Source organism: Papilio xuthus, unplaced genomic scaffold (genome assembly GCF_000836235.2).
Source record: "Papilio xuthus unplaced genomic scaffold, Pxut_1.1 DF826923.1, whole genome shotgun sequence".
Lineage (NCBI taxonomy): Eukaryota > Metazoa > Arthropoda > Insecta > Lepidoptera > Papilionidae > Papilio > Papilio xuthus.
Window position 1 is genome coordinate 6006378 of NW_013531726.1, and position 23736 is coordinate 6030113.

At 40.2% G+C, this 23736-nt stretch overlaps 3 protein-coding genes across 4 annotated transcripts in view; 2 read left to right on the forward strand and 1 right to left on the reverse strand.

Annotated features, from left to right (window-relative positions):
- LOC106122347 (ankyrin repeat domain-containing protein 17) overlaps window positions 1-13198 on the forward strand; it is a 34602-nt gene extending 21404 nt beyond the window's left edge. Inside the window, exons 13-48 of the mRNA XM_013318286.1 lie at window positions 7-301; window positions 395-693; window positions 840-944; window positions 1140-1224; window positions 1555-1614; window positions 1909-2000; window positions 2088-2471; window positions 2551-2703; window positions 3101-3283; window positions 3375-3538; window positions 3664-3820; window positions 4026-4259; window positions 4472-4744; window positions 4895-5063; window positions 5493-5730; window positions 5838-5970; window positions 6074-6174; window positions 6371-6587; window positions 6842-6988; window positions 7097-7231; window positions 7342-7481; window positions 8029-8190; window positions 8768-8890; window positions 8999-9148; window positions 9376-9532; window positions 9781-9919; window positions 10027-10268; window positions 10353-10541; window positions 10647-10775; window positions 10864-11110; window positions 11237-11328; window positions 11460-11624; window positions 11712-11861; window positions 12004-12192; window positions 12303-12521; window positions 12618-13198. Of these exons, the coding sequence (XP_013173740.1) occupies window positions 7-301; window positions 395-693; window positions 840-944; window positions 1140-1224; window positions 1555-1614; window positions 1909-2000; window positions 2088-2471; window positions 2551-2703; window positions 3101-3283; window positions 3375-3538; window positions 3664-3820; window positions 4026-4259; window positions 4472-4744; window positions 4895-5063; window positions 5493-5730; window positions 5838-5970; window positions 6074-6174; window positions 6371-6587; window positions 6842-6988; window positions 7097-7231; window positions 7342-7481; window positions 8029-8190; window positions 8768-8890; window positions 8999-9148; window positions 9376-9532; window positions 9781-9919; window positions 10027-10268; window positions 10353-10541; window positions 10647-10775; window positions 10864-11110; window positions 11237-11328; window positions 11460-11624; window positions 11712-11861; window positions 12004-12192; window positions 12303-12521; window positions 12618-12644 (6144 nt within the window). The 3' untranslated portion in view covers window positions 12645-13198. The remainder of the gene's footprint in view (window positions 1-6; window positions 302-394; window positions 694-839; window positions 945-1139; window positions 1225-1554; window positions 1615-1908; window positions 2001-2087; window positions 2472-2550; window positions 2704-3100; window positions 3284-3374; window positions 3539-3663; window positions 3821-4025; window positions 4260-4471; window positions 4745-4894; window positions 5064-5492; window positions 5731-5837; window positions 5971-6073; window positions 6175-6370; window positions 6588-6841; window positions 6989-7096; window positions 7232-7341; window positions 7482-8028; window positions 8191-8767; window positions 8891-8998; window positions 9149-9375; window positions 9533-9780; window positions 9920-10026; window positions 10269-10352; window positions 10542-10646; window positions 10776-10863; window positions 11111-11236; window positions 11329-11459; window positions 11625-11711; window positions 11862-12003; window positions 12193-12302; window positions 12522-12617) is intronic.
- Window positions 13199-13717: 519 nt separating this feature from the next.
- LOC106122627 (alpha-2-macroglobulin receptor-associated protein) lies at window positions 13718-18488 on the reverse strand. 2 transcript variants are annotated; one of them, XM_013318715.1, is made up of 7 exons: window positions 18176-18487; window positions 17801-18013; window positions 16483-16693; window positions 16238-16396; window positions 15720-15817; window positions 14709-14798; window positions 13718-14306 (listed from the first exon to the last, which is right to left on the reverse strand). In XM_013318715.1, the coding sequence occupies exons 1-7, from the start codon at window positions 18350-18352 to the stop codon at window positions 14175-14177; spliced, it is 1080 nt and encodes a 359-aa protein (XP_013174169.1). In that variant the 5' UTR covers window positions 18353-18487; the 3' UTR covers window positions 13718-14174. The 2 variants fall into 2 exon arrangements, with proteins under 2 accessions (XP_013174169.1, XP_013174170.1); XM_013318716.1 differs by having other exon boundaries at window positions 13815-14306; window positions 14739-14798; window positions 18176-18488.
- Window positions 18489-19160: 672 nt separating this feature from the next.
- LOC106122348 (E3 ubiquitin-protein ligase RNF19A) overlaps window positions 19161-23736 on the forward strand; it is a 49055-nt gene continuing 44479 nt past the window's right edge. The window contains exon 1 of the mRNA XM_013318288.1: window positions 19161-19752. Coding sequence (XP_013173742.1) covers window positions 19605-19752 — 148 coding nt within the window. The 5' untranslated portion in view covers window positions 19161-19604. The remainder of the gene's footprint in view (window positions 19753-23736) is intronic.

Below are 23736 nucleotides of genomic sequence, written 5' to 3' on the forward strand. Positions count from 1 at the left end.
CACCCACATCCGCATCCTCATCCGCATCCCCACACCCATACCCACGCCATTCCTGCTCCCGCGCCTGGCCCACCGCCTTCTCCCGCGCCCGCTCCGGTCGCGCTTCCTGCACCGGCTCCGGCCCCTGCGCCTGCGCCTGCTCCTGCTCCCGCGCCCGCGCCCTCTCCCGCGCCTGCGCCTACCTCTCTGGCTCCGTTTGCCCCCGCCCCAGCCACGCCGCCCGCGCAAGCCAAGTTGCAGACACCCCTTCCGGCACAAGCCCCCGACCTCTCGGCCAACTTTGCTAAAGTTTACCTCGATGGTGAGAAATTTTTGCAACATTTAACGTTGGTAATTAAAACTTTTATGTTTCTCGATATGTGACCATACAAGTAAAATATGCGATGTGGGACAGGTCGTAAAAAGCAAGGAGGCAATGGAAACGGCAGCGCTGTGGCGGCGGGCTTCGACAAGGATGCGCAGTACGCGTTCTATGCGGGCATGATGGCCGGCTGGAGTGTCCCGCACGTCCCCACCCCGGCGCCCGCGCCCACGCCCACTCCGACGCCTGCGCCCACCGCAGTGGCCACGCCAACCGCCACGCCCACGGCCACGCCTCCCGCCGGCAAGCACAAGTGCCCACGCAAGCAGCGCGTCGCCCCGCCTCAGTCCGACCACCACCTGCCGCCCCCACCCGACATACTCGAAGAACAGGTTAGTTCTATGATTATTTTTATCATTCAATGGGCAAGTGTATATCAATTTTTTTAATAATATAAATTTATTCAGTACTGATTTCATCATCACAAGAAGTTCACGGATCAATATATTCATTTTCTTTGCCTGCTTTCCGCCTGTAGATATGCCATCACAGTATGGCTAAGTGTACCCCTCCGCCGGGCTTTACGTGGAGCGATCTTAACAAGAAATTTAAAAATAAAAACCACATTGAAAGAAAGCTAAATGTAAGTTGTACTCAATAGAAGCGTAGACGTTAGATCGTAAATTATTCTAAACAGTTTCCTGTGTTGCTTTTTTAGTAAGTTGCAAGTATTTAATAGTAAAAAATTATTTTTTTGTATGCAAATTTTCTTTCGGTGTATCTTTGTTTATTATTATTAGTAGTGTTATTATTAGTAATTTTTTTATGTTATCCGCAGCGAACCGAAGTGCTTACGGGTCAATCTCGAAACACCGCACTACCTGACACGGAGAGGAACATGCTCGAATTAGCTGATTCCTCTGGTAAGTTTGTTAACTTACAAATTGTTATTTATAGTTATGACACGAGGTGTTTTAAACATTAGAAGTACTGAAGTCTCTGACAGAAGTATACAATCTATTCAAATTCAAGTCAACCAACACCCACTGCTAGTAAATTTTAAAATGTAAAAATCGTAGCAGCATTGAATATACGAGTTAAAGAAGGCACTGTTTTTTACATGTAACGGTTCGACTAAATGTGTGTAAACTGTTCAAAGAAGATTTTTTAAACGAGTAAATTTTAGTTTACACATTTGAATCTGTACAAATGAATATATGAATGGTACATAATGTATATGGGTTATTGTAAAGGTCCGCCGACACTGGCCACGTCGGCGCTCCACGCACTGGACATTCAGTTCTGCGCTCAAGGCAAGTTCCGCTGCAACCTTTACTGTAACCATCTCGCTAATGCAATCAATGTCCTAACTAACGTGATGTAGTGATTCAACACGAATAATTCTCATTTCAACCCTTATATCCCCGTGTACCTCTTTTCCAAACATTCGTAATGTACATATAAAATGTAATAGTAACATATAGGCAATTTTATTTGAACGTAATTCGTAAACGCTTTGTGTGTCGTGGCTAAATTATTATCCATATTACAATTTATGGACACGTTACGATTAAAAAAAAACTAATACTAAACACATTGCATTACAGGTGTGACGACAATTCATCCCCCCGCCACTCCACCGTACCCCCCTCCGCAACATCTGTTCTCAGTGCAGCAACTAGCTACCAACCTCAACCAGGTAAGATTATACATTGACCAATTTGTGTGTTCATATGTCTTGAATAATGAAATATGTGATGTCATAATTAAATTGTCTCGTCTTTAGCACCAACTCGAAGAGTTGCGGCAGCAGCTGCTGCAAATCCAGCATAAACAGCAGGAGGAGCAGCAGCAACAGCAGCTGCAACAACAACAGCAGCACCTGCAACAACATCAGCTCCAGCAGCAGCATCAGTTGGCGCACCAGCAGCATTTGCACCAACAACAACACTTGCAACAGCAGCAGCAGATGCACCAACAGCAGCAGATGCAACAACACCAGCATATGCATCAGCATCAGCAACAGCAGTTGCAGCAACAACAACTGCAGCAGCAACAGCAGATGCAACATCAACAGCTACAGCAGCAACAAAAGAAACAGCACCAGCAACAACAGCAGCAGCAGCAATTTACTCAAGAACAGCAAAGACCTGAACACTTTCTACCACAGGTGTGGAGAGAGATAAAACATATATAGTTTTACATACAATTTGGTTTGGATTATATAAATTGCGATTCATATATTATAGCAGCAGCCGCAGCAGCAGCAGCAGCAGGTGGGCGAAGCAGGCGGCGGGTGCGTAGAGGCTCGCGAACTGAGCGCCGTGCTGCAGTATCTGCAGCGAGAGGTGCCCTCCCTCGTTGCCTTGCCGCCGCACGAATTGCGCTCCCTCGTGCTGCAGGTTTGTACACAACTACGCAATTAATTCAGACAGGCTTGTTTCTGAAATTATAAAGGGTTCAAATATATCTCAATGGCCCTGTACACTTTTAATTATTTTAACATTATGCAATAAAAGAAGTATAAAAACACGTTAGGTAATGCAGCAGAAGTCCCACGAAATCCTGGCCAATAAATGCGTCGCGGAGCCATGCACGGAAGTGTCGGAGACCGGAACCGAGAGGCCTACCGACTGCCAGCTTCAAGCCGCCGAGAGCGCGGATGACCCTGAATGGGTCCCGGGACAGGACCGACAAGAACCGCAGCAGCAACAGCAGCAGGCCCAACAGCAGCTGCAGCCAAAACAAAAACTGCAGCAACAGAAACAACAACAACTACAGCAACAACAACATTTGCAGCAACAACAGCAACTGCAGCAACAGCACCAGCAGCAACTGCACCAGCAACAGCTGCATCAACAGCAACAGCTGCAGCAACAACAACACATGCAGCAACAACAGTTCCAGCAGCATCAACATCAACACCAACATCAGCATATGCATCAACATCATCGTCATCACCATCACCATGCTGACATGACGGTAACTTTATACTCTGTAACAAAAACTAAAACTTTCAATTACCCTCTCTGGCAAACCCATTTTATACTTACAAACGTGATAATGTATACAGCAAATGAACCCCGGGTGTCAGTACCGGGTGCGGCCGCCGTCGCCCGCGAGCGGTGCGATGGGCGCGGCGGGGATGCCGGCGGGCGTTGAGGACGCCGCCCACCACGACCTGCAGCCCTATTTCGCTCTGCCACCTACCACCAACTTGCCATATGAAGACCACAGGTACGATAAATTCATATTTTGTAATTGTAAACATGTAGCTCTCTAGACAACGTAAAATTTGTCTATTTTTTTCGAAAATATTTGAACCAACAGAATAACTAATTAGCTTCATTGTATTCACACAGGTCGTTCGCAAATGCCAACGTAAATGCGGGTGTAATGGGCGCAGGGGGCATGACCGGTCCACCGCCGGGCATGGGGCCGATACCGGGCGCGCAGCAGCACGGCAAGCGCGATGCGCCCCCGCACCACCCCAACAACGCTGTTGCTATCAAGAAGAAGGTACAAACATTATTAATTTCAGATTAAAATAATTTTGATTTTAGCTGACTGATTATACGATGACAATTACATTACGTTGTGTTAACGGTTGAACTTGTAAGGTGTCATTTGATCCAGTCTTTCCTCGGAGTTTCAAAGCCTATATTTGAGTTTATATATTTCTTTATTAAGAAAACTATATGTGAGATGTGTTTGTGTGTGGCAGGGTCGTCTGAGTGGCGTGCGCGGGTCACGGGCCGATTCGTTCGGAGGCGGTGCCGGAGCGGGTACGGTGGCGACCGCACAACCCGCGCCCGTCGCCTACTCCGCTATGGATGTGGACGGCGAGACCGACTCCAACCACGACACGGCGCTCACGCTCGCCTGCGCCGGCGGACATGAGGACCTCGTCGAGCTGCTACTGGCTCGCGGCGCCGATATCGAGCATCGAGATAAGAAGGTACGCTTCTCACAATATACATGGTGGCTAACTGAACTTAAAGAAATTATAACCGTAGAAAATACACACCTAGTGCTGTCAGTGTCAATTTTAAAATAAATTGTGTGTTTTACTATGGTTTATTTTATGGTTTTGATTGAAATCCGTCCCTTTTGTTGCTGTTTTCTTAATTTCATGTTAATAATATATAATTTTCAATGTTTTGTGTTTAGGGATTCACCCCTCTTATCCTGGCCGCGACCGCGGGACACGAGAAGATCGTTGAAGTGCTGCTGAACCACGGCGCGGACATCGAGGCGCAGTCGGAGCGCACGAAGGACACGCCGCTGTCGCTGGCGTGCAGCGGCGGCCGCTACGAGGTGGTGGAGCTGATCCTTAGCCGTGGCGCCAACAAGGAGCACCGCAACGTGTCCGACTACACGCCGCTCTCGCTCGCCGCCTCCGGAGGATACGTCAACATCATAAGATTGCTGCTGCACCACCAGGTAACATTTCACTTTCCTCAAATCTAATAATATATCTCTAACTCGGCTTACATCTACAAGATTTTTTTTTCTTGAATCTCATGCTGTACTTGTATGTTTGTTTCTTTTACTTTAAATAGCAAGCTTTAATTTGCCGTATGTTACGTGCAGGCTGAGATAAACTCTCGCACGGGGTCGAAGTTGGGCATCTCTCCGCTGATGCTGGCGGCGATGAATGGGCACACGGCGGCCGTGCGGCTGCTGCTCGACTGCGGCTCTGACATCAACGCGCAGATCGAGACCAACCGCAACACCGCACTCACTCTCGCCTGCTTCCAAGGTAACCTTACATATACATACAGATGTTATGACGTAATGGTTAATGTTTATACTTAGTGTTGCACTCATGAGCTAAGTTAGGACTAAGGGATTTCCTTATTGTACAATTAGCATCAGAGATCTATACTGATTGACTGTTTAACTAAGTGGTTAGACTTGAACGGAAATAATAATATAATAATAATGTTTCTTGCGAGTTTGTCCGCCTAAAGAACCAAAGGTCTCAAACTCCTATTTAGATCATCTTTGCGTAAAAAATTTCATCAACCCCCTTTTAGACTTTTAAAGGATGAATTTCGTTAATTTCTTAGTGCTCGCCTTTGTAGTAACATAAATCTATGTGGAAAATATTACTTTTGTACGACCCCTAGCTGCGGCTTTTCGTTGATATATATGATTTAAGACTTATCGTGATTGCAATCTGATGTAGGTCGTCACGAAGTGGTGAGCCTGTTGCTGGACCGTAAGGCGAATGTGGAGCACCGTGCCAAGACGGGCCTGACGCCGCTCATGGAGGCGGCGAGCGGCGGCTACGTGGAGGTGGGCCGCGTGCTACTCGACAAGGGCGCGGACGTCAACGCCCCGCCTGTGCCCTCCTCGCGCGACACGGCCCTCACCATCGCAGCGGACAAGGGGCACATCAAGTTCGTCGAGCTGCTGCTGCATAGGTAATATAATACTGTTTCACTGCCCTGACATTTCATTAAGCAGAAACTCCTATTAGAAAGTTAGAAGTATCAAACTTGATTAATTTCAAGTATTGTTTTATTTTAAGACGGGCGGCGGTGGAGGTGAAGAATAAGAAGGGCAATTCTCCGTTGTGGCTGGCGGCCAATGGTGGTCACCTCGCTGTCGTCGAGATGTTGTATGCAGCTGGCGCGGATATCGACTCGCAGGACAATAGAAAGGTGCTATACCATACCACCGTCAGAGACAAACCTTCTTCTTCTCAAAACTAAAGTCCCACAAGTTAGCTTGGAATGTTTTTTTTATATGTGTGAATGTGTTTAGGTATCATGCCTGATGGCCGCTTTCCGTAAGGGCCACACCAAAGTAGTCAAATGGATGGTAGGAGTCGTCACGCAGTTCCCCTCCGACCAAGAAATGACCAGGTAATTGATTTATTAAATACCTTAATAATAATTAAATTTTTTCACCACAAAATTGGCAGAAATTCATATATTCAGCTATTAACAATTTCAAAACATTTTGTGTTCGTTTTTCAACGTATTGATATGTTTTAAGAAAATACATAAATATTTAGTGCTGTTTGGACTTGTGTAAATTAACGATGTATGTATGTTGTAGATACATCTGCACGATCTCAGACAAGGAGGTGCTGGAGAAGTGCCAGGAGTGTGTGCGCGTGATCCGCGCGGCGAAGGAGACGCAGGCAGCGCGCGCTAACCAGAACGCCACTATCCTGCTGGAGGAGCTGGACGCGGAGCGCTGCCGCGAGGAGAGCCGTCGTCTCGCCGCCGCGCGCCGCAGAGAGCGCAAGAAGAAGAAGAAGATGGAGAAAAAGGTAACCACTGTAAGAACATTTTATCACTTAGACTACTGCCACGTGCTACGAAATGGTTCAAATAATGAACCTAGTAATGTCGACTAATGCTTTGTCAAATTGAAATCTGACAACGACAGCTACCTTTCTTCTGTTTTGAAAATTGGTGTAATTCGTTTGTAAGGAAAGGTAGATCTTAAACTTTGAAGCAGAACATGAAAAATGATCTTACTTTTTGTGTGACGACTAACAAATAATATAATAATATTGTTTAGGAGGAGCGACGAAAGCTGCAGGAGGAGAACGACAAGAACTCGTTGTACTGCGAGAAGGCGCTAGGCGAGTGCTCTGAGGGCGGCGAGCCCGACGACGAGCCCGCCGCCAAGGAGGAGGGCGACTCCGGCATCGACGCCAACTCGCAGGTAACAGATTCACCTATTGCTTAATACCGACAACGAAATCAGATTCAATACAGAAATACAATGAATTCTATTTATTAAAAAATGTAATAATATCCATTTTCCTTGTAGGGTTCCTGTTCGTCATCGGACGTGAAGGCTCCCCCAGCGCCTAGCACCAAGACCAAGAAAAAGAAGAAGGAGGACAAGACTGCACCCCCGCCCGCCGCGCCCCCCGCACCTCCCAACAAGAAACAACCCGATAAGGTAACAACTGACTTATACGATGCATAGGGACATCTAAAATAATAAATCTATTATACATCATACATTTTTCCCGATTATGTTTTAATTGACATAAATTGTAAAACTTTCAGGCCAAAAGCAAGTTAGAAACGAAAGTGGAGAAAGAGAGCGTTGGTAAGACGGACAAGAAGCAAGAGAAGGAGAACGTGGCGCCCAGCTCTCCACCCGCCACGCCGGCCAAGCCCGCGCCGCGCACAGAGCGCAAAGAAAAGTACGTACACACTGCCCCGCACTCACAGTCATTCTGTGGTCACTAAGGCATGACGAAGACCAGTCTGATAAAACTACAATGGTTTAGAAGCCCCATTAGTGTAGATTTAATACGGATCCACACTAAAACACTATATGACCATTGAATGACTTTGAGTACGGAAATAAAACTAATATTATATTCCGCCTTATTTCCTTTTATTTAGAACTAAAATTGATTTGAGTAGGTTTTTTCTATATTTTCAGAAAATTTAGATTTTAGAATTCATATACGTCTTGGTTTTTGTTAACACTAACAATAAATTTATGTAGCCTATTAGTGTAGTGAATTGCATGTTTTTTTTATTAAGCTTTGTAAAAACAAGTAAATAAGATCTAGCTTAGCACCATTATTATACTCAAAAGATGCCTAGATTAGTTATATTAGGAAGGCTAAGACATTGGTTTCGGTCACTATTTATATCAAGAAGTGTCAAAATTATATTTATTTTGAAAGGAATAATAAATTAAATAGAAATGGTGATCCTAGGTATAAATATTGTTTGCAGAAAACCCGAAGAGGATATACCTAAGAGTATAACAGTACAGAACGTAAACAAATTCGGCAGTAGCTCGAGAAAGAGCCAAGTGTTTGAATCGACACGACTTAATGTGGACAAGGACGATGTCGATGCTATAGACAAAACTAAAAAGATACACACAAACCATCAGTAAGTAGGCTTACGTTGAATTAAAACAAAAATCAGTGTCAACGTAATGAATCATATTGATAACTTTAAAATAAAATTAAATTAAAAAAAAAACTGATTCGGTGAAATCCAACATGATTACGCAACGCAATATGTTTTAGTCAATGCTTTGTGATATTTATATATATTTTTTTTAATTGAATTGCTTGCTAATTGAATTTATATTTTTTTTTTATTTTAATTGAATTGCATGTGTATTTAATTATTAATTTGCCGTATTATTTATTGCATGCTTAAAGTGGACATTGATTTTTGTTTTTTTTTATTTTAATTTTTGAGTATTATATATTGTAATTCCTTTTACTTTTTAACTTTCCTCTAATATCTGATGGAGTATTTTTTTAAATTAAATCAAACTCGACACTATAAGTATTTGAGCTCTTAACACGTAAATAGAAAATATGTGAGTGTGTAAATAATTTTGGTAATATTATTTTCGGTTTGAATTGCCGAAATTTCTGTACTGAAATATATTGTTATCTCTATAAAAACTAAAACAATAAAAATTATAAGGCTTAATTATTATGTTTGTACTCAGATGGGAGATGGAGGGCAAGAGCACATCGCCGAAGAGCGGGTGTGTGACTGGACGGCGCGAGGAGGGCTGGAAGGAGGTGGTGCGCAAGTCCAGCGTGCAGACTCTCTCCGCCGTAGAGCCTGGGTCAGTATCTACATAACTGCATAGTCATATAAATTCACCAAGTTCACATTTAATTTAGTATTTTGACTGTCAGTGAGGTGTAATGTTTTTTTAATGTATTAAATGCAGGTGCAAGAAGGTATCTGTGGGTTCGCACGCTATCTCGCGTGTGATTGGTCGCGCCGGCAGTAACATCAACGCCATCCGCTCCGCCACCGGCGCACACATCGAGGTCGACAAGCAGGGCAAGGGACAGGGCGAGCGTATCATCACCATCAAGTTAGTATTTTTTTTTATCATAACGAGCAAATGGCCACCTGAATACACCGAAATAGCAATAGTAAATTTTGTCGATAACGTTAAGAAAATATGAATGTTAATGTTAGGCATTATGTATTGTCATATTTGTTTTCTTTGTATTTGTGTTAATAGTAAAACACTCGGTTATACTTTTTTCTGTATTAAATCAAAGTCGACAGTTTACATGAGATATGTATTCGGTACAGGGGTTCTGCTGAGGCGACAAAGCAGGCGGCGAGCCTGATCGCGGCAATGATCCGTGACCCCGAGGCCGACATCGCGCAGCTGCTGCCGCGCGCCAAGCTGCCCGCTCCGCCACCGCAGCCGCCGCAACCCAAGCCTCCCAAGCAACCGCCGCCAAAGGTACCACATACAACTGCCTATTCAGAGTCTGCTGATTCGTGGTTAATAACTCATTTTTGTGCTCTTTTTCTAGTCTTTAATATATCATTAAGGGTATCACTTAGCTAAGATTTAATATAGAAAACTATATTAAGAGACTGCTAAATAACATTCAATTCTGAAAAAGTTATTTATTTTATAATCTTGACTGAATCTGTACTACATGAATTGTGCTTGATATCTGCAAACATATACTAATAGTAATAAAGTTGTTGTGCGAGCAGGCCGGCGCTGTGACCTCCACGAGCGGCCCGAGCGGCGCCGCCAACCGCGCTACGCCCACATCGCGCGCCCCCGCCAAGCAGCACGCCGTAGCGCGCCCCGCCCCGCCGCGCCTGCACCCACAACGTACGTCCACAAACACGCTATCGTATATTTTTAATTAAAGCCCGAAAAACTATATTATAGATAAATAAATAAGCTGATTTAAATTTAATAATTTATGACATTTCTAGCTATCCCAGTGACCGAGAAGCGGACTGTGGTGTCAAGCGCGGCGAGCGGCGTACCGAGCATGCCTACAACGAGCAGCGCCGCCGTGGCTAGCCCGGCCAGCGCGCCTACCAAGCCTGGCGCCCTCTCATACACGGGCGCGATTGTTGGTGCGCGCGGACACACCTTCGCAGCCAAGGTGGCGCCCGCAACCGCGTCCGTCGGTGCCCCGCCCCCAGACAACAAGCCACATACACAGACAGCGGTCAGTTATCAAACACTCTTAAAGCACGAAATTATTGTCTATTCTTTTTTCAACATTACTTATTAACGGCGTTTATTCCAACAGACGGCAGCAAGCAGCCCCGGCAGCAGCGCAGCGCCACTTGGATCCCCACTAAAGACGCGCGAGTCTCCACCAGCGCCCACACCCAACAAGGGTGAGGAGGCGGCGCACAGTCCTGATGGCAGCTGGCCGCAATCCGCCCCAGACGATACGCCCACCTCAGCCGCTCTGCACATCAACACGACGCCCCAGGTAACAAACTATACGTACTACCTACTTTACATGACGCTACATATACACAACATTGCTAGAGGTTACCTAGTTAGAGTATGATTAGCAGCGATAAATGTGTTACAGTCTAGCGGCGGAGGCGGCGGTGGCGGCGCGCCGGAGTACTCGCTGTTCAAGGACCTGTCGATCGCTGCGGGCGGCAGCATGTGGGGCGCCGGCGACGCGCACCACACCGTCGAACCCTTGCCGCCACAGGTGCATACATTATCCAACTGATTACCACATCTAAATTAATTAAATCTTGTTTGTGTGAATATGGCCTTATAATGTATGCGTTGTATAGACGATGTCGTGTCCGGTGGACGCGAGCAAGGCGCCTGGGTACCGCGGCGGTGCTGGCGGATGTTCGCCGTGCTCGCGCGCTTCCTCGCACGGTTCCACTCCACCGCCGGCGTATGCACCGACCGCGGCCCCGCCCACGCCCGCGTATCATGCTCCCATGCCCATCGGTCCACCGCCGCATCAGCACCAGCACCAACAGCAGCATCAACAACACCAACAGCATCAGCAGCTGCCGCCGGCATCGCTGGGTATGTACTATACAGTAATCGAATTATAAAATTGTAAGTAGCGTGCTTTAAAAGAATTTGTGCGTCAGTAACAACAGCTTGATAGCCTCGCTTAATGTGTAGTACAATGTATATTTTTTATTTTAGGCAACACTGTGAACGCAATGGATTTAAGCGGCTTATCTCGCAACGGACCCATCTACCAACAAGACAACTCAAGAAATGGACACAACATGATGGTAAGAGTTGTTATTTCTAGTTAGGAGAAATTTATGAACTTACGACCTTTTTAAGTGTAATCGTCTGTTGCAATTCCTCATATAGTTTTTTAACGACGAACAAATACAATTTGTGCATATGATATTTATAGCCGGTGTCGATGTCGGGCAACGTGGGCGGTGTGGGCAGCGTGGGCATGAGCAGCGCGGCACTGGGGCTGGGCTACGTGGGCGTTGAGGGCGTGTCTCGCCTCAACCCCCGCGCCCCTGACTTTGCACAGCGCCATCCCCTGCTGCAGCACAAGCATGCCGCACAGGTACAAATACACATATTTGTACACAGTGAAAGTTAATTAATTTAATTACATAGTATATTAGTGAAAATGTTCCTATGAATATTGCAGCAGCTGTTCGCGGGCGGTAACAACGCGGGCAACCTGAGCACACTGCTGATGTCATACCAGCAGCCGGCTCCCAAGACCGCGCAGCACACCCCGCACTCCTCCCACACCCCGCATGCACCGCACACGCCGCAGCCACACCACCCCTACCAGGTACACACACAGCACTACTGACTACCTACACATTTAACTAAATCCATTTATGTTATATGAATGTCTATAATAAGTCATCGCATATACTTTCGATAAAACTACATTGCTCATTTGCATATAAACTGTGTGGTATGTGGAGCAGTCGCTGCTGGAGCGTGGAGTGGGTGGCGGCGGATGGGGCGAAGAAGAAGAACGCAAGCCCCGCCCCATCGGCACGGAGCGCGCGTGGAAGCTGACTGCCGGCGAGGACTGGCCGCACTCCGCGCACGCGCACGCGCACGCGCATGGGTCGCAGCATCACGCGCACCTACCCGACCACGATAGATACCAGGTATTGGATTACAACTTACTGCAACATAAATATCTTTATCTTTTGCCTTTTCCATCTATGAAAATCCGTGGCAAATGATAATCGATTTAATGTGTATGCAATATTTGTAGGGTGTGAGCGGGATGAGCGGAGTAGGCATGGGCGGCGTGGGGGGTGTGGGCGGAGTAGGCGTAGGCTCTCACGGGCTGGAGGCGTACGGGGGCGGCGCTGCGGCGGCCGCGCTGTCTCTGATGCACGCGCTGCCGCTGCACTATCTGCCGTCGGAGCAGCCGCCGCAGCACTGGGACCAGCAGCAGCACCCCCAACAGCACCACGCCGCTGAAAAACAGGTAACATACCCAGTCTTGTGGTACTCGGTACGTAGTACCTTCGTACAGCGTAGAATTTGGATATAATTAATGTATCGTTTGTCCGTCTGTTTGCAGCAAACGTGGAGCAAGTGGACGCACTAAGCGACGTGGGCAGCAACCTCGAGGATTATATGTAACTGTAACCCTTGAATCGGTGTAGATATTAGTGAGAAAGAATTATATTATACAGATTATCTATATACATAATAGAGAAAATGTCCTATCGAGATGAGACCCGTACTGTACGACCGACTGAAGTGTAAGCGATACTTGTGCCAGTCGAGGGGCAGCAGTGCCGCCGCGCAGCCCGCACTGCCCGCACTGCCAGCACTCTATACTATGTGTTACGGCATAATAACATATTCATTTTGGATGATACGCAAACTGGCCGATTATTAAACGTGTATTAATAAATTTGCTTGTACATGAAGATTAAATATCATATATTGATGCACTGTACCAACTGCTGTTTTTAATACCACCTACTCTATATCTCTCTATATTCTCGATATTTTTTTTGTTTCTTAAATAGGTTTTATTTGGGTAATGTGTATATTTAACTTAAATTATTTACCGAGCAGCTGCTTGTGTCTCGAATACAATGAAACGCGAATTGCGCGGTAAGTTATAGGCAAATAAAGCGATGTCGAAATATACAGAGTTGTTTTTGATGAGAGCCTCACACTATACTAACTAAAATATCAATTTAAATAGTTATGCAAACTTCTTTATTATGTTTATATAAACATTAAATTAAAAAAAATCATCGGACTATGAAAATTGGTCCAACCAAGTTTCACAGATTCTATGCCATTTTATAGGATAAAATGGACGAGGAACTAGAGATGGAAATTATTACACTGTCTCACTCAGACAAAGGGCAGAAGAATGTCAGTACAAATAACCTGTATTTAAAATTTAAAATAAAACACTTTTAATTTTTAGACATATTGTGTTCCTTCGAGACCTACATTCAGGTTCTGTAGTTGATGAATCTTACTAATATTATAGATGCGAATGTATAGATGGATGTTTGTTGGTATCTCCCCAACGGCTGAACGAATCTCGCTGAATTTTGACATAGATCTGGAAGAATACATAGGCTACTTATTACCTTTTTTATTCCGCGCGGACGGAGTCGCGGGCGACAGCTAGTTAGAAATAAAACATCAAAATATTTTCTTCGTATATTTAAAAAATAAACAATATAAAATAAAACTTTAAAACGAGAGATTCTATTTCTAACGAATATAATAAAAAAATATGTACTTTACTACATTTTATAAATTGATCTTATATCATTACTTTCTAGTAATGTTCAAATTGATTTTTGAAAAATAACAATAAAATGTCGCTGTTTTCACAATTTGATATGTTAAGGACTATTTAAATGTACTTCCGAATGAGGGAAGCATATTTTTTAAACTAGCTTCACACACGTGAAATCCAACATATTGACAACTTCCCTTTGTAAAAGAAATAAAATTACTTCAATAGTTACAAAGCTACCAAAATTTCGATTATTTTATTATTTCCTAATGTTGATTTAATTAAAAAAATAAATGCCTTTGGATATCACTACGTACACTTAGTAAGTAAAATCAATTTCATTAACTTATGTTGTACGTAGGCCTACAACTCTGTGTGCCGCTGTGAGATCCTCTTGTGCAAATCATCGTGCATCTTCTCTACTTTCCTGGAATGCTTCTTGATCTGCTGCTGCTGCTCCGCGAACATGTCCATCTTGTCGCCACTCGCAGCCACCTGACAACAACATAAATATTTATGGATAAACACAATATATTATTATTAATGGAAAATCCACTTCCAATCAATTACTAATAAGAAAAAGGATGGGAAGGAAAGATGACTAAAAATAAACGTCCAGTACCACACTCATTAGACGAAACGCAGACTTCTTCCACTTGAGGCGTGTCTTCTGTATGGTCATGGTATTGCACCAGGCGAACAGGCTAATTCGTGCGAAGATGTTATAGTGGGTCAACTACTTACTAGGCGTTTTACAAAGATAATGTTTAAAGCATTCTATTTCAAGTAAAAAAAAAAATAAACGATAAAAATAAAATTTATCACAAAAAATAAAATATGATTAAGAATGAACTATGAATGTATATGGTATAAAAAAAAAGTAATTCATTACGAAACCTTTGAATGATGTTTCTCTAGATTGCTTACGTGGTCGGCCTGCAGGTGGCGCAGCTTCAGCAACCGCGACTCGTAGTGCTGCAGCTCCACCTACCGGACATTTATACAAGTTCCTAAATGTTCAAACTCAACGAAAGTACACGTCGCACATAATGTGGAGAAAAGTTCCCTTTTGGTCACGATAAATATCAGTATGATCAGGATTGACTGCTTTAAAGATAGGTCATATATTATTATATAATAAAGAAGGAATTCATTTAAAAATTATCGCTAGAATGACATACTGTTTTGTTCTGTTTCTTGTTTATGGCTCTCCCTCATCGGATTGGGCCAATGTCAAGTGTAGAATGACATACAAAAACTTTGACAGATGATAGCTCACTCTTGACGCTAGCACCATCTACATTGAGCTTTCAGTTTTTCTCACATCAGTAACACACAAAATATATAAAAGAATTTATAAAATTGACGAGAACATTAATGATTCATTTGTAAGCTATTAAAATATTTATTTATGTCTAAAACATTTTTAAGAACATCCATTTGTAGTAATTTACCTCACTTGCCTGAAAATATTTTATGACGAAAGTCGACTGTCTTCAAGTGATGGCAACCGTCTCGCTCTCTGAAGGATCTACATGCAAAGCATAACAATGACAATGGCTTGCTTGTGGATCTTTTTGAGAGAAAGAGGCTTGTTGATGGATTTATTGACAGTAACAAAAGTGCAGATATTAAAAGAAATCTAATATAGTAAATTAAATAAAATCAAGTACACATTGATAATATAAAAAAATGTAAAAGTGATGTTTTTCTTTCGATTCTTTGTAATCAATGTTTATCAAAAGCACATTGTGTTGCAAATATACAACAGTCAATGTACTTTCAATTACACTGTTACAAATATCTAGACGTAACCGCAACGAAAACTTCCAGAATACTTGACTGTAATTTCAACATATTTCGAACATCTGTAGAACAAAATTGTCAAAGTTGTGACGTCACAATTACCTTTATTGAAGCAAGCTCGTCGACAGTGAAGTTGGCGGCGGCGGCCATACGCCACAAGCCTTGCACCTTCGGCTCCACGAACTCCTTGTTGTTGGGACCTGAACAGTTCATTTACCACTTAAAGGATGTATGTGTCCCGCAGCTGAAACCAAGGCTACAAGTGATAGAAGAAAGAACAAGAGATTATATTGAGAATATAACTGTAACATGGATAGGCAAGACACCTCTATAACCAAAAAAAAAATCACAGTCTAGGTCATCCAGATTCGACTGTATTTTAGCTGTTAAGTATACTAACTGTCGCCCGCGACTCTGTCCTCGCGGAATTTAAAATGACTTAGTAGCCTATATGTTTTTCCAGACTGTTTTCTACATCTATGCGTAATTTCAGCAAGGTCTGTGCCTGAGAGAACTTCAAACAAACATCCATCCATCCATCTGAACATTCGCATTTATGATATTAGTAAGATTTTTACTTAGTTCAAATTATCTAAGCTTAATAAAGAACAGATGTTGACCTCTAGCGGCGATGCGTTGCAAACGGTCGTAGCCGTCGCGCAGACCGCGGTGCTTGTCTCGGAGCAAGTTGGCCTTGTCCACAAAATCCTTGTTCAATACTTCATTAGTTTCCAAATTAACTTCATTAAAATTTACCATTTCTTCATCATTTATGGCATCTAGAAATATAGGTAAGAATTAAATTCAATGAATATGAAACAAAAAAATATCTAACTGCATAATAACTATTGAAAAACGTGCATACTTTTAAAACCTTCATGTCCCTCAGTCTCCACATTACCGAGCAGATCATAGTACTGGTCAATCTTCTCCTGGTGGTGCGTGAACTCCTCGCGCAACGCTGCTAACTCCTCCGGTGTGAACCCCGACGCCTCTGCTTTCGACCACAGCATGTTCAGCTTCTTGTCTTTGAATAGACTACGGTTTATGTACTCATCCATCGCTGAATTATGCTCCTGTAATGTTATGGAAAATTGTCAAATTTGTGTGTAATTATAATTTTTAATGTACAGCTGACATGTTCCACACTGTCAGTGAGGAATTGTAACAACTAATAAAATAATCTATGCGCTATTCCTGATTGAATCTTATCTCTGTATCACATTTCATTCAAATCCATTCAGCTGTTGTGTGACACCATGTCAAACACCCATACATCCAAACTTTTTCTTTTAGAACTTTTTTTGCATCATCCCATCATCAAATATCTCATCAAAACCTGTCTTGTGATTTAGCAATGCATAGTTTCCATGTATACATTGATTTTTACTTATATTTCTTTTTTATTTATAAAATAAGGGGGAAAGTTAGTAGCAGGAACACCCCGGGTGTTCAATGATGCCCATGGACATCTGCAATACCAGAGCCACCACAGATGCATTGCCTGCCTTCAAAATGATATACACTTTATATTGATCAGAGCTTATAAAATTATTCTAGATTTCCATGAGTTATCTCCTTTATAAAATTTTTAAAAACATTAAAAAATTTCACTACTACAATAATATAGAGAAACAAGTAAAAATAAAATTAACACAAACTAAACTTATTATTTATAGACAGATATTGCATATCTCTCTTTAAATGTTCGCACCAAATATATAATCACTAAACATAGAGGTCAGTGCCTGTTTATGAAATCATAATCAATTAAAAACATGTACATTTAAAATTGTTGCCATGCCATGTTATATTTTATGAGTCTGCAAAGTTTGTGTGATATAATAATCTCATATATACAGTCAAACCTGTAAAAAGGAGTCCAAGGGACTGCAATTGTTTTATGCCTTTAGGGATTTCTCTCTAACCCGAGTTACTTATGGGTGTTGTTCACTAGGGTCGTACAGTGACTCTCACTTAAAGGTTTCTCTCTTTCCAGACTCAACTACATAATTATTTAAACATTTAATGCCACTGAATCATCATATGACTTCACTATAATACCCAAAACATATGTAACAATGTAATACTAACTTCATCACTTCCTTCAGATTATATGTATATTTAAAAAAAAAATGTAGTATTGATTTCTCTAAATTTGTAACTAATTTAAATGACATTACCGGATCCATTTTCTGTCTCCCCACATGCTTGTCATCAAAATGCTCTCTCAGTCCATAGACATTCATTATGTTGGTGAGCTTGCGCCGTAACTCTGCCTCCTTTAGACCTTCTTTATCACCACCCTCACTTTTAACTCTCTTGTATGTGATCTCTTCTTTGTCTTGAATCATTAAATCACTGTAGAGTGACTTTAGTTTTGGTTCTGTGAGACGCTGAAATTTAAAATCCCTGTATCATTTTATTGCAGAACATATTATGATCATCAAAACTGTATTTTCTCTGTACTGCATTGTAACTAAATTAATTAAGTGATTAGTTACGATTTATAAATGTATTCCAGCTTTAAATGTTTAAAACTTAGTAAATAAAATTACCAGTTGAGCTTTTGTCCATAAAATGTTCAGTTTATTCATTCTAAAGGGTTTTTGTAAAGTCCTAAAGTCTACATCACTTTTCTTTTTCTCATTAGCCGACTTGCTGTATTTATTTTCACATAAAACATTAGAAAGTAAGACAAGCAGGGTAGAAAAGAGTAACATTTTTAGTTTCATTGTGAAGTAAATATTCAAAAACAATGTACAAAGCTATAAATTTTAAAATTCCACTATGTAATCCTGAACATAAATAATGAAATAAACTTTGGTCGGCTTTGATGAGTTCGATTGATTGATATTGATTGACAGAAGAATGACAGATGAAAGATGCTGCGCTGATCGCTGATTGCTGATTTTTTTTAATTTTACGACCTGGTAAACTAGACCTTTAGGTCATCGCTGATTGCTGGCAGAAGTTTGGTTCATAGAGTAAAAATGTAGAAATTTTAGTTTACAAAAAGAAGACAATGATTTAGTTGAAAACTTATTTTCATTATAAACATTGTGATCTAATTTTGCGAAAAATAAAATTAGCGAAATAGAAAAATATAAGTTTAAAAAACATTCAATTGATCATGTTGACCTCAAGAAACAAAAAATAAAACGAAAATTCCAGTCAAAATCGGTCAATTCCGCCTGTGTCACTCTTAGAATCGGTATTTTTTCGATCTCAAATGGTTAACATTGTACATCACTATTTAGTAAAACTTTCTTTCTCTTTCTGTCTTGAATGGTTTCGTTTCACTGACATCTATAAATGTATAGGGTACATAGCGTGGTATTGTGTGCCTATTTGATTTTCGCCATTTTGGCGCTGTCGGAAGCTGTTTGAAGCGGTGGTTAAAATTTGAACTAATAATAGTTACCAGTAACACAACTGTCAGTAACATCAATGTCTCCGTTTTAGTCAGCACGAAGCAACTTCGTCATTTACAAGCAAAGACCTATCCATTTATTAAGAAAAGTGTCTCGTCTGTTCGTCCCGTCTCGAGTTGAGTTTTCGAGTTTGTCTCGATCTGACAGTTGCGTTTATTGTTGGGCTGTTATCGCTTGATTTTTAGCGCATTTTATTTTGATAAATAATCCATTGCCAATTTTTACGTACTCTGTACTCATCACTCGTATCGACTCCTCGTGTTTATTCCGCTTATAAACTTTTATTGCTTACTAACTTGATAAAGATGATTTTTCTTGTGAGATTCCAATCGTTTTCTGTAAACTGCATCTTTGTATAGGAACGCTCTCGCGGGCACGTACTTACCGCCTGGCCATCAGCACTTTCTCTTGCTGATGCTTTGCCAGTTTTGAGTAATTAGTACTGTAGTTTGTTGTGTGCAGAGAGTCCGGCGGAAACCGACATTGAAGTAACCGTATTGTAGTGTTTGAATAAATAGTTTTAAGAAGTACCGTGTAGTGTGATGTGCTAGTGATGGTTGAGCGGGACGGGATGCGGCGCGGCGGTAGCAGCAGCGGAGGTGGCGGCGGGTGCAGCTGGGGCGGCGGTATGCTTGGCCGCTGGTCCCTCAGGCGCTTGCTGCTTGATAGCCCACTAGTGGGCAGAAGGCTTGCACACTCAGGTATGTTTAAAGTAAAATTGGTTATAACACCATCAGGCTTGTTACAATATCCTTTATAATTCAATACAACTTATTGTAGTGGCAGCTGTATAAAGATGTTCATAGACATTAATAATTTTTAATGAGTGCAATTCTTATTTTTTTTTAACTTTTTCTATTAAAAATTTTAAAAAGTTCAATACAACGAACCCTTATGTTTTGTTTAATATATATGTAAGTATGTATTTATATTGTTGTACTATTACAGAAATCATTGTCCACTAAATTGTAATGGCCATAACCAATTGTAATGCATTGAGACAATAAGGACTCCAGTCAAATAGGTCAATGCTACCCGTGAATGACGTCAATCATGGGAATGTCACCTTTATTTTCTAAGCCATTAAGATTGTTATTATCCTAAACTTTAAAGTTACCAATATACTATTAGCCAATTTTATTAGTATTAAAAGTTGAGGGTAAACATGAATTTATAAAATATAAAAATTGAACTAAAAAATCTTATTTATATATACTTTCATTGGTTAGTATTGTTATTATAAATATAGTAATATTTAAAATATAAGATCTTCAAATTAGACTACTATGGAAATATGTGGAATAATTTTTTTGCGATTAGGCAAATAAAAATGGAAGCCATAAAACTGTTAAATATCACACTGGCATACAACAAAACAAATGTACAATAATTTATTATTCTCCTATTTCTTTAAAGATAATAAAATGGATAATTTGTACAAGTCTTCAGGGTCTATAGTTATCTAGGATGTTAGTAAATACTATATGACCTCTTTCTTAAAATTCTTACGCTGTTCCTTTCACTCTTCTAAACTACTGATAAAAAATTTATATACAATTATTGTTATATTAGAAATAACAATGAAATTATATTCCCTGTTATTTGAAAAAATTATGTTCGAAACAGAAATATCATTCCAGAGTTTTCTAATTGACAAAAACATTAAAATACCATTGTTATGTTGACGTCAATTGTAACATTTGACTTCTTTTTTCCTCGACTTGTTATCAGCAACAAAATAATGTTATCAAATAGTATGATTCATGCTATATACATATGTAACTAATATCTTATCATATCTATTTCTGTCAGCATTTACTTTCTTTATCTACAGATTATCTGTAAGGAATTAAATTTTTTTTTGGTACAGTCAGGGATATTTTTTTTATTGTATTTAATAAAATGTCAATGTTCATATGTTTGTCACCTAAGTGTTCCGGAGCCACTGGACTTTGACGTTTTTTTCCTTAATAGAAAAAGGTTTTGTTGTATAAGGGTCATTTCACACTGATCTGTCTGTAACAACCCTTATAGAGCACAAACTTTCTGTGTTGTTGAAAGAAAAAAATCATCCAATGTGTGAAAAGTAAATGCGTTTGGTAAGAAAAAGTATTAACTTTAAATATTGGATTGTATCTTTGATATTTAGGGTCTTTAAAAAATGAATGTTATGGTTCTTTTAAAGTGGATGTTCATGAGCGTAGAATCAATTCATATTGGCCCATTCACATGAAAATAATATTATGACATCCAAGGACTTTTATATGTGAACTCCCATAAAATCATTGTTAAACATTTTCTATACTTTTGTGACCTTTACAGTCATGTTATATACAGTAATTATTATTACTTTAAAATAAATCTTAGTGTTAATACTACACTAAACTACATAAAAACTATTTTATTATTCACTACAAAGTATGTTAAAACTCCTTGGATTTATTGTATTAATTACATACATTATTGTAGTTTTTTATATTATCATTTCCATAAACATAACAAAGTAGTTTCTTATGTTTTTTACTACACACTACTAAACGGCAATCATTAGAATAATTTTCATTTTAGTATCTTACTTCTTCCTAATAATATAATTGCAAATGTTTGGATGGATGGACAGATGTTTGAAGGTATCACCAGAATAGTTGTATGGATGTTACTAAAATTTGTGATCAATGTCGAACATAGCCTGGAAGAACACTTAGGTTACTAATAGTAATCTTACACTTAGGCTACTAATAGTAATCTTACATTTAGGCTACTAATAGTAAAATTCTCGTGTCACAATTTTCGTTCCCATACTCCTCCGAAATGGCTTGACCGATTCCCAAGAAATTTTGTGAGCATATTGAGTAGGTCTGAGAATCGGCCAACATCTATTTTTAATCCCGCACAGACGGAGTCGCGGGCGACAGCTATTTATAATAATAAATATATAATAATTCGAATTACTTTTTTTTTGTAATTATAGGATTTTTTTTGTAGATCAATCTGATACTATGCCACTGTTTTTTCAATTCAATACAAACAAATGAAATGGGAACAGAATGGGACACGTTACATTCGATTTCAAGTGAAATAAAATGTTGGCACACATTTTGTTTACGTTCTTTATTTATAACTTTCAATCGGAGACAAAGCTAATTTTTAACGGCTTTTGTCAATTTTGCACAATCATTAATTATAAATTGAACGTAATGTTTGTTGAAATGCACAATATTATATAATGAAATGATTAAATTTAAAAGGCGTATGTGCGCGAATAACTTAAGGTGTGTTTCCACGGTGTGCGGTTCTATAGAGAGGCGTCGGAACGCAACAACGAAATTGCGTTGATTGAGTCTTTAATTTGGAACCGTGGATTACTCTGTCCGTACGAAGAGTAATGAAGAATAACGTGGAAACGCACCTTTATATCGGCGTTGTTTCAAGCGTTAGGGAATTATGTTGTTTCTACTTTTTTGGTGTTAGAAAAGAAATTATCACGTTTTATCATAAGATATAAAAGAATGATCACGCCACGTGCACGGCTGTAAAAGCGATTACCACGTTGGTGTCATAATCTTATCTAAACAGGATAATTAGAGTCATCATCTTCCTGGCCTAATCATTTGTCGTTACTGGCAATAATCAATTTTTCATATAAACAGGATAAAGTATCGGTCTTAAAAGCCTCAGGTGTAAGATAAAAATTAACGAAGAGTGATGTTTAATTGGTAATAGAAGCATTTTTTTATTTGTCCGTTACGTTTTTTTCTCGCATATTTTGTTGAGGAAGCAATGAACATTACGCTTCGAAAATCGTTGTTTTTGTAAAATTTTAAAAGTAGACAAACAGCAGTCATGACTTGCTTTTTTTAATGTTTAATTATATCGCTTTGATAGCTTGATCTGTTGTTTCTTGAACTTATAGGCTTACATTCCTATTGGTATTTACTAGTATTCCACTGTGCGGGCATGTTTTCCAAGTAAGAGGTCGTTAATTTTACTTGCAAATCCCCCAATAGACATTCAGCCCACGCTCCTTGTAGACGACTATTTATAGAATTCCGCATAACTTCAGCTAGACGTCGGACTATGCCTTGCCTAAGTTAATACGTTCAGTGCTATTGCGCCTAAATTCACTTAATATGTGAAATAGTAGTCACTGACCGTAGGTTTCCAAGGCCAAAATCTATGTATAAAATAACAACATATCTTTGACAAAAAGAGATAATAATATGTTCTAAACGAGGATTTTGGTCTCAGAAACCCAAAGTTATGTGTTGAAAATTTCCGGATGTTACAGCATTTACGAGATATTTTGTTTTTAAAAATCATTTGCCTTTCACACAGGTTTAGCGAATATATCTCAGTTAAACAGAGTATAATGTATTTAAAAATATTCGTATAGTTTGCTTCAAAAACTTACTTTAAATACCTACTTTGCTGCTGTTTCGTTGTTTCTTAAAGATCTTTCTATGAAGGATGTATAAATTAGTTTTTCCCCAACATAAATCTCAAAAAATCATAACACGTAATAAGAAATCTGTATGAAAACATTAAACATGTTTGAAATATTATTTGTTGTTAATCAATAACGATATAGACGTAAACAATGTGAAGTTAACAAGTTTATACAATTTTACGATGCGTTTGAAGGAAACCGTAAAACGCAATCGTGTTTTACCTCTGTCGTAATACTA

Bases quoted from the DNA above. Each gene is read 5' to 3' on its own strand.
- LOC106122627 (XM_013318715.1), bottom strand. From the start codon at position 18,352: ATGAAACTAAAAATGTTACTCTTTTCTACCCTGCTTGTCTTACTTTCT. The intron at 15,818-16,237 runs GTCAACATCTGT...TGAACTGTTCAG, and splicing joins GCAACGCATCGCCGCTAGAG to GTCCCAACAACAAGGAGTTC. The intron at 14,799-15,719 runs GTAATTGTGACG...AATGTCCGGTAG, and splicing joins ACGAGCTTGCTTCAATAAAG to GTGGAGCTGCAGCACTACGA.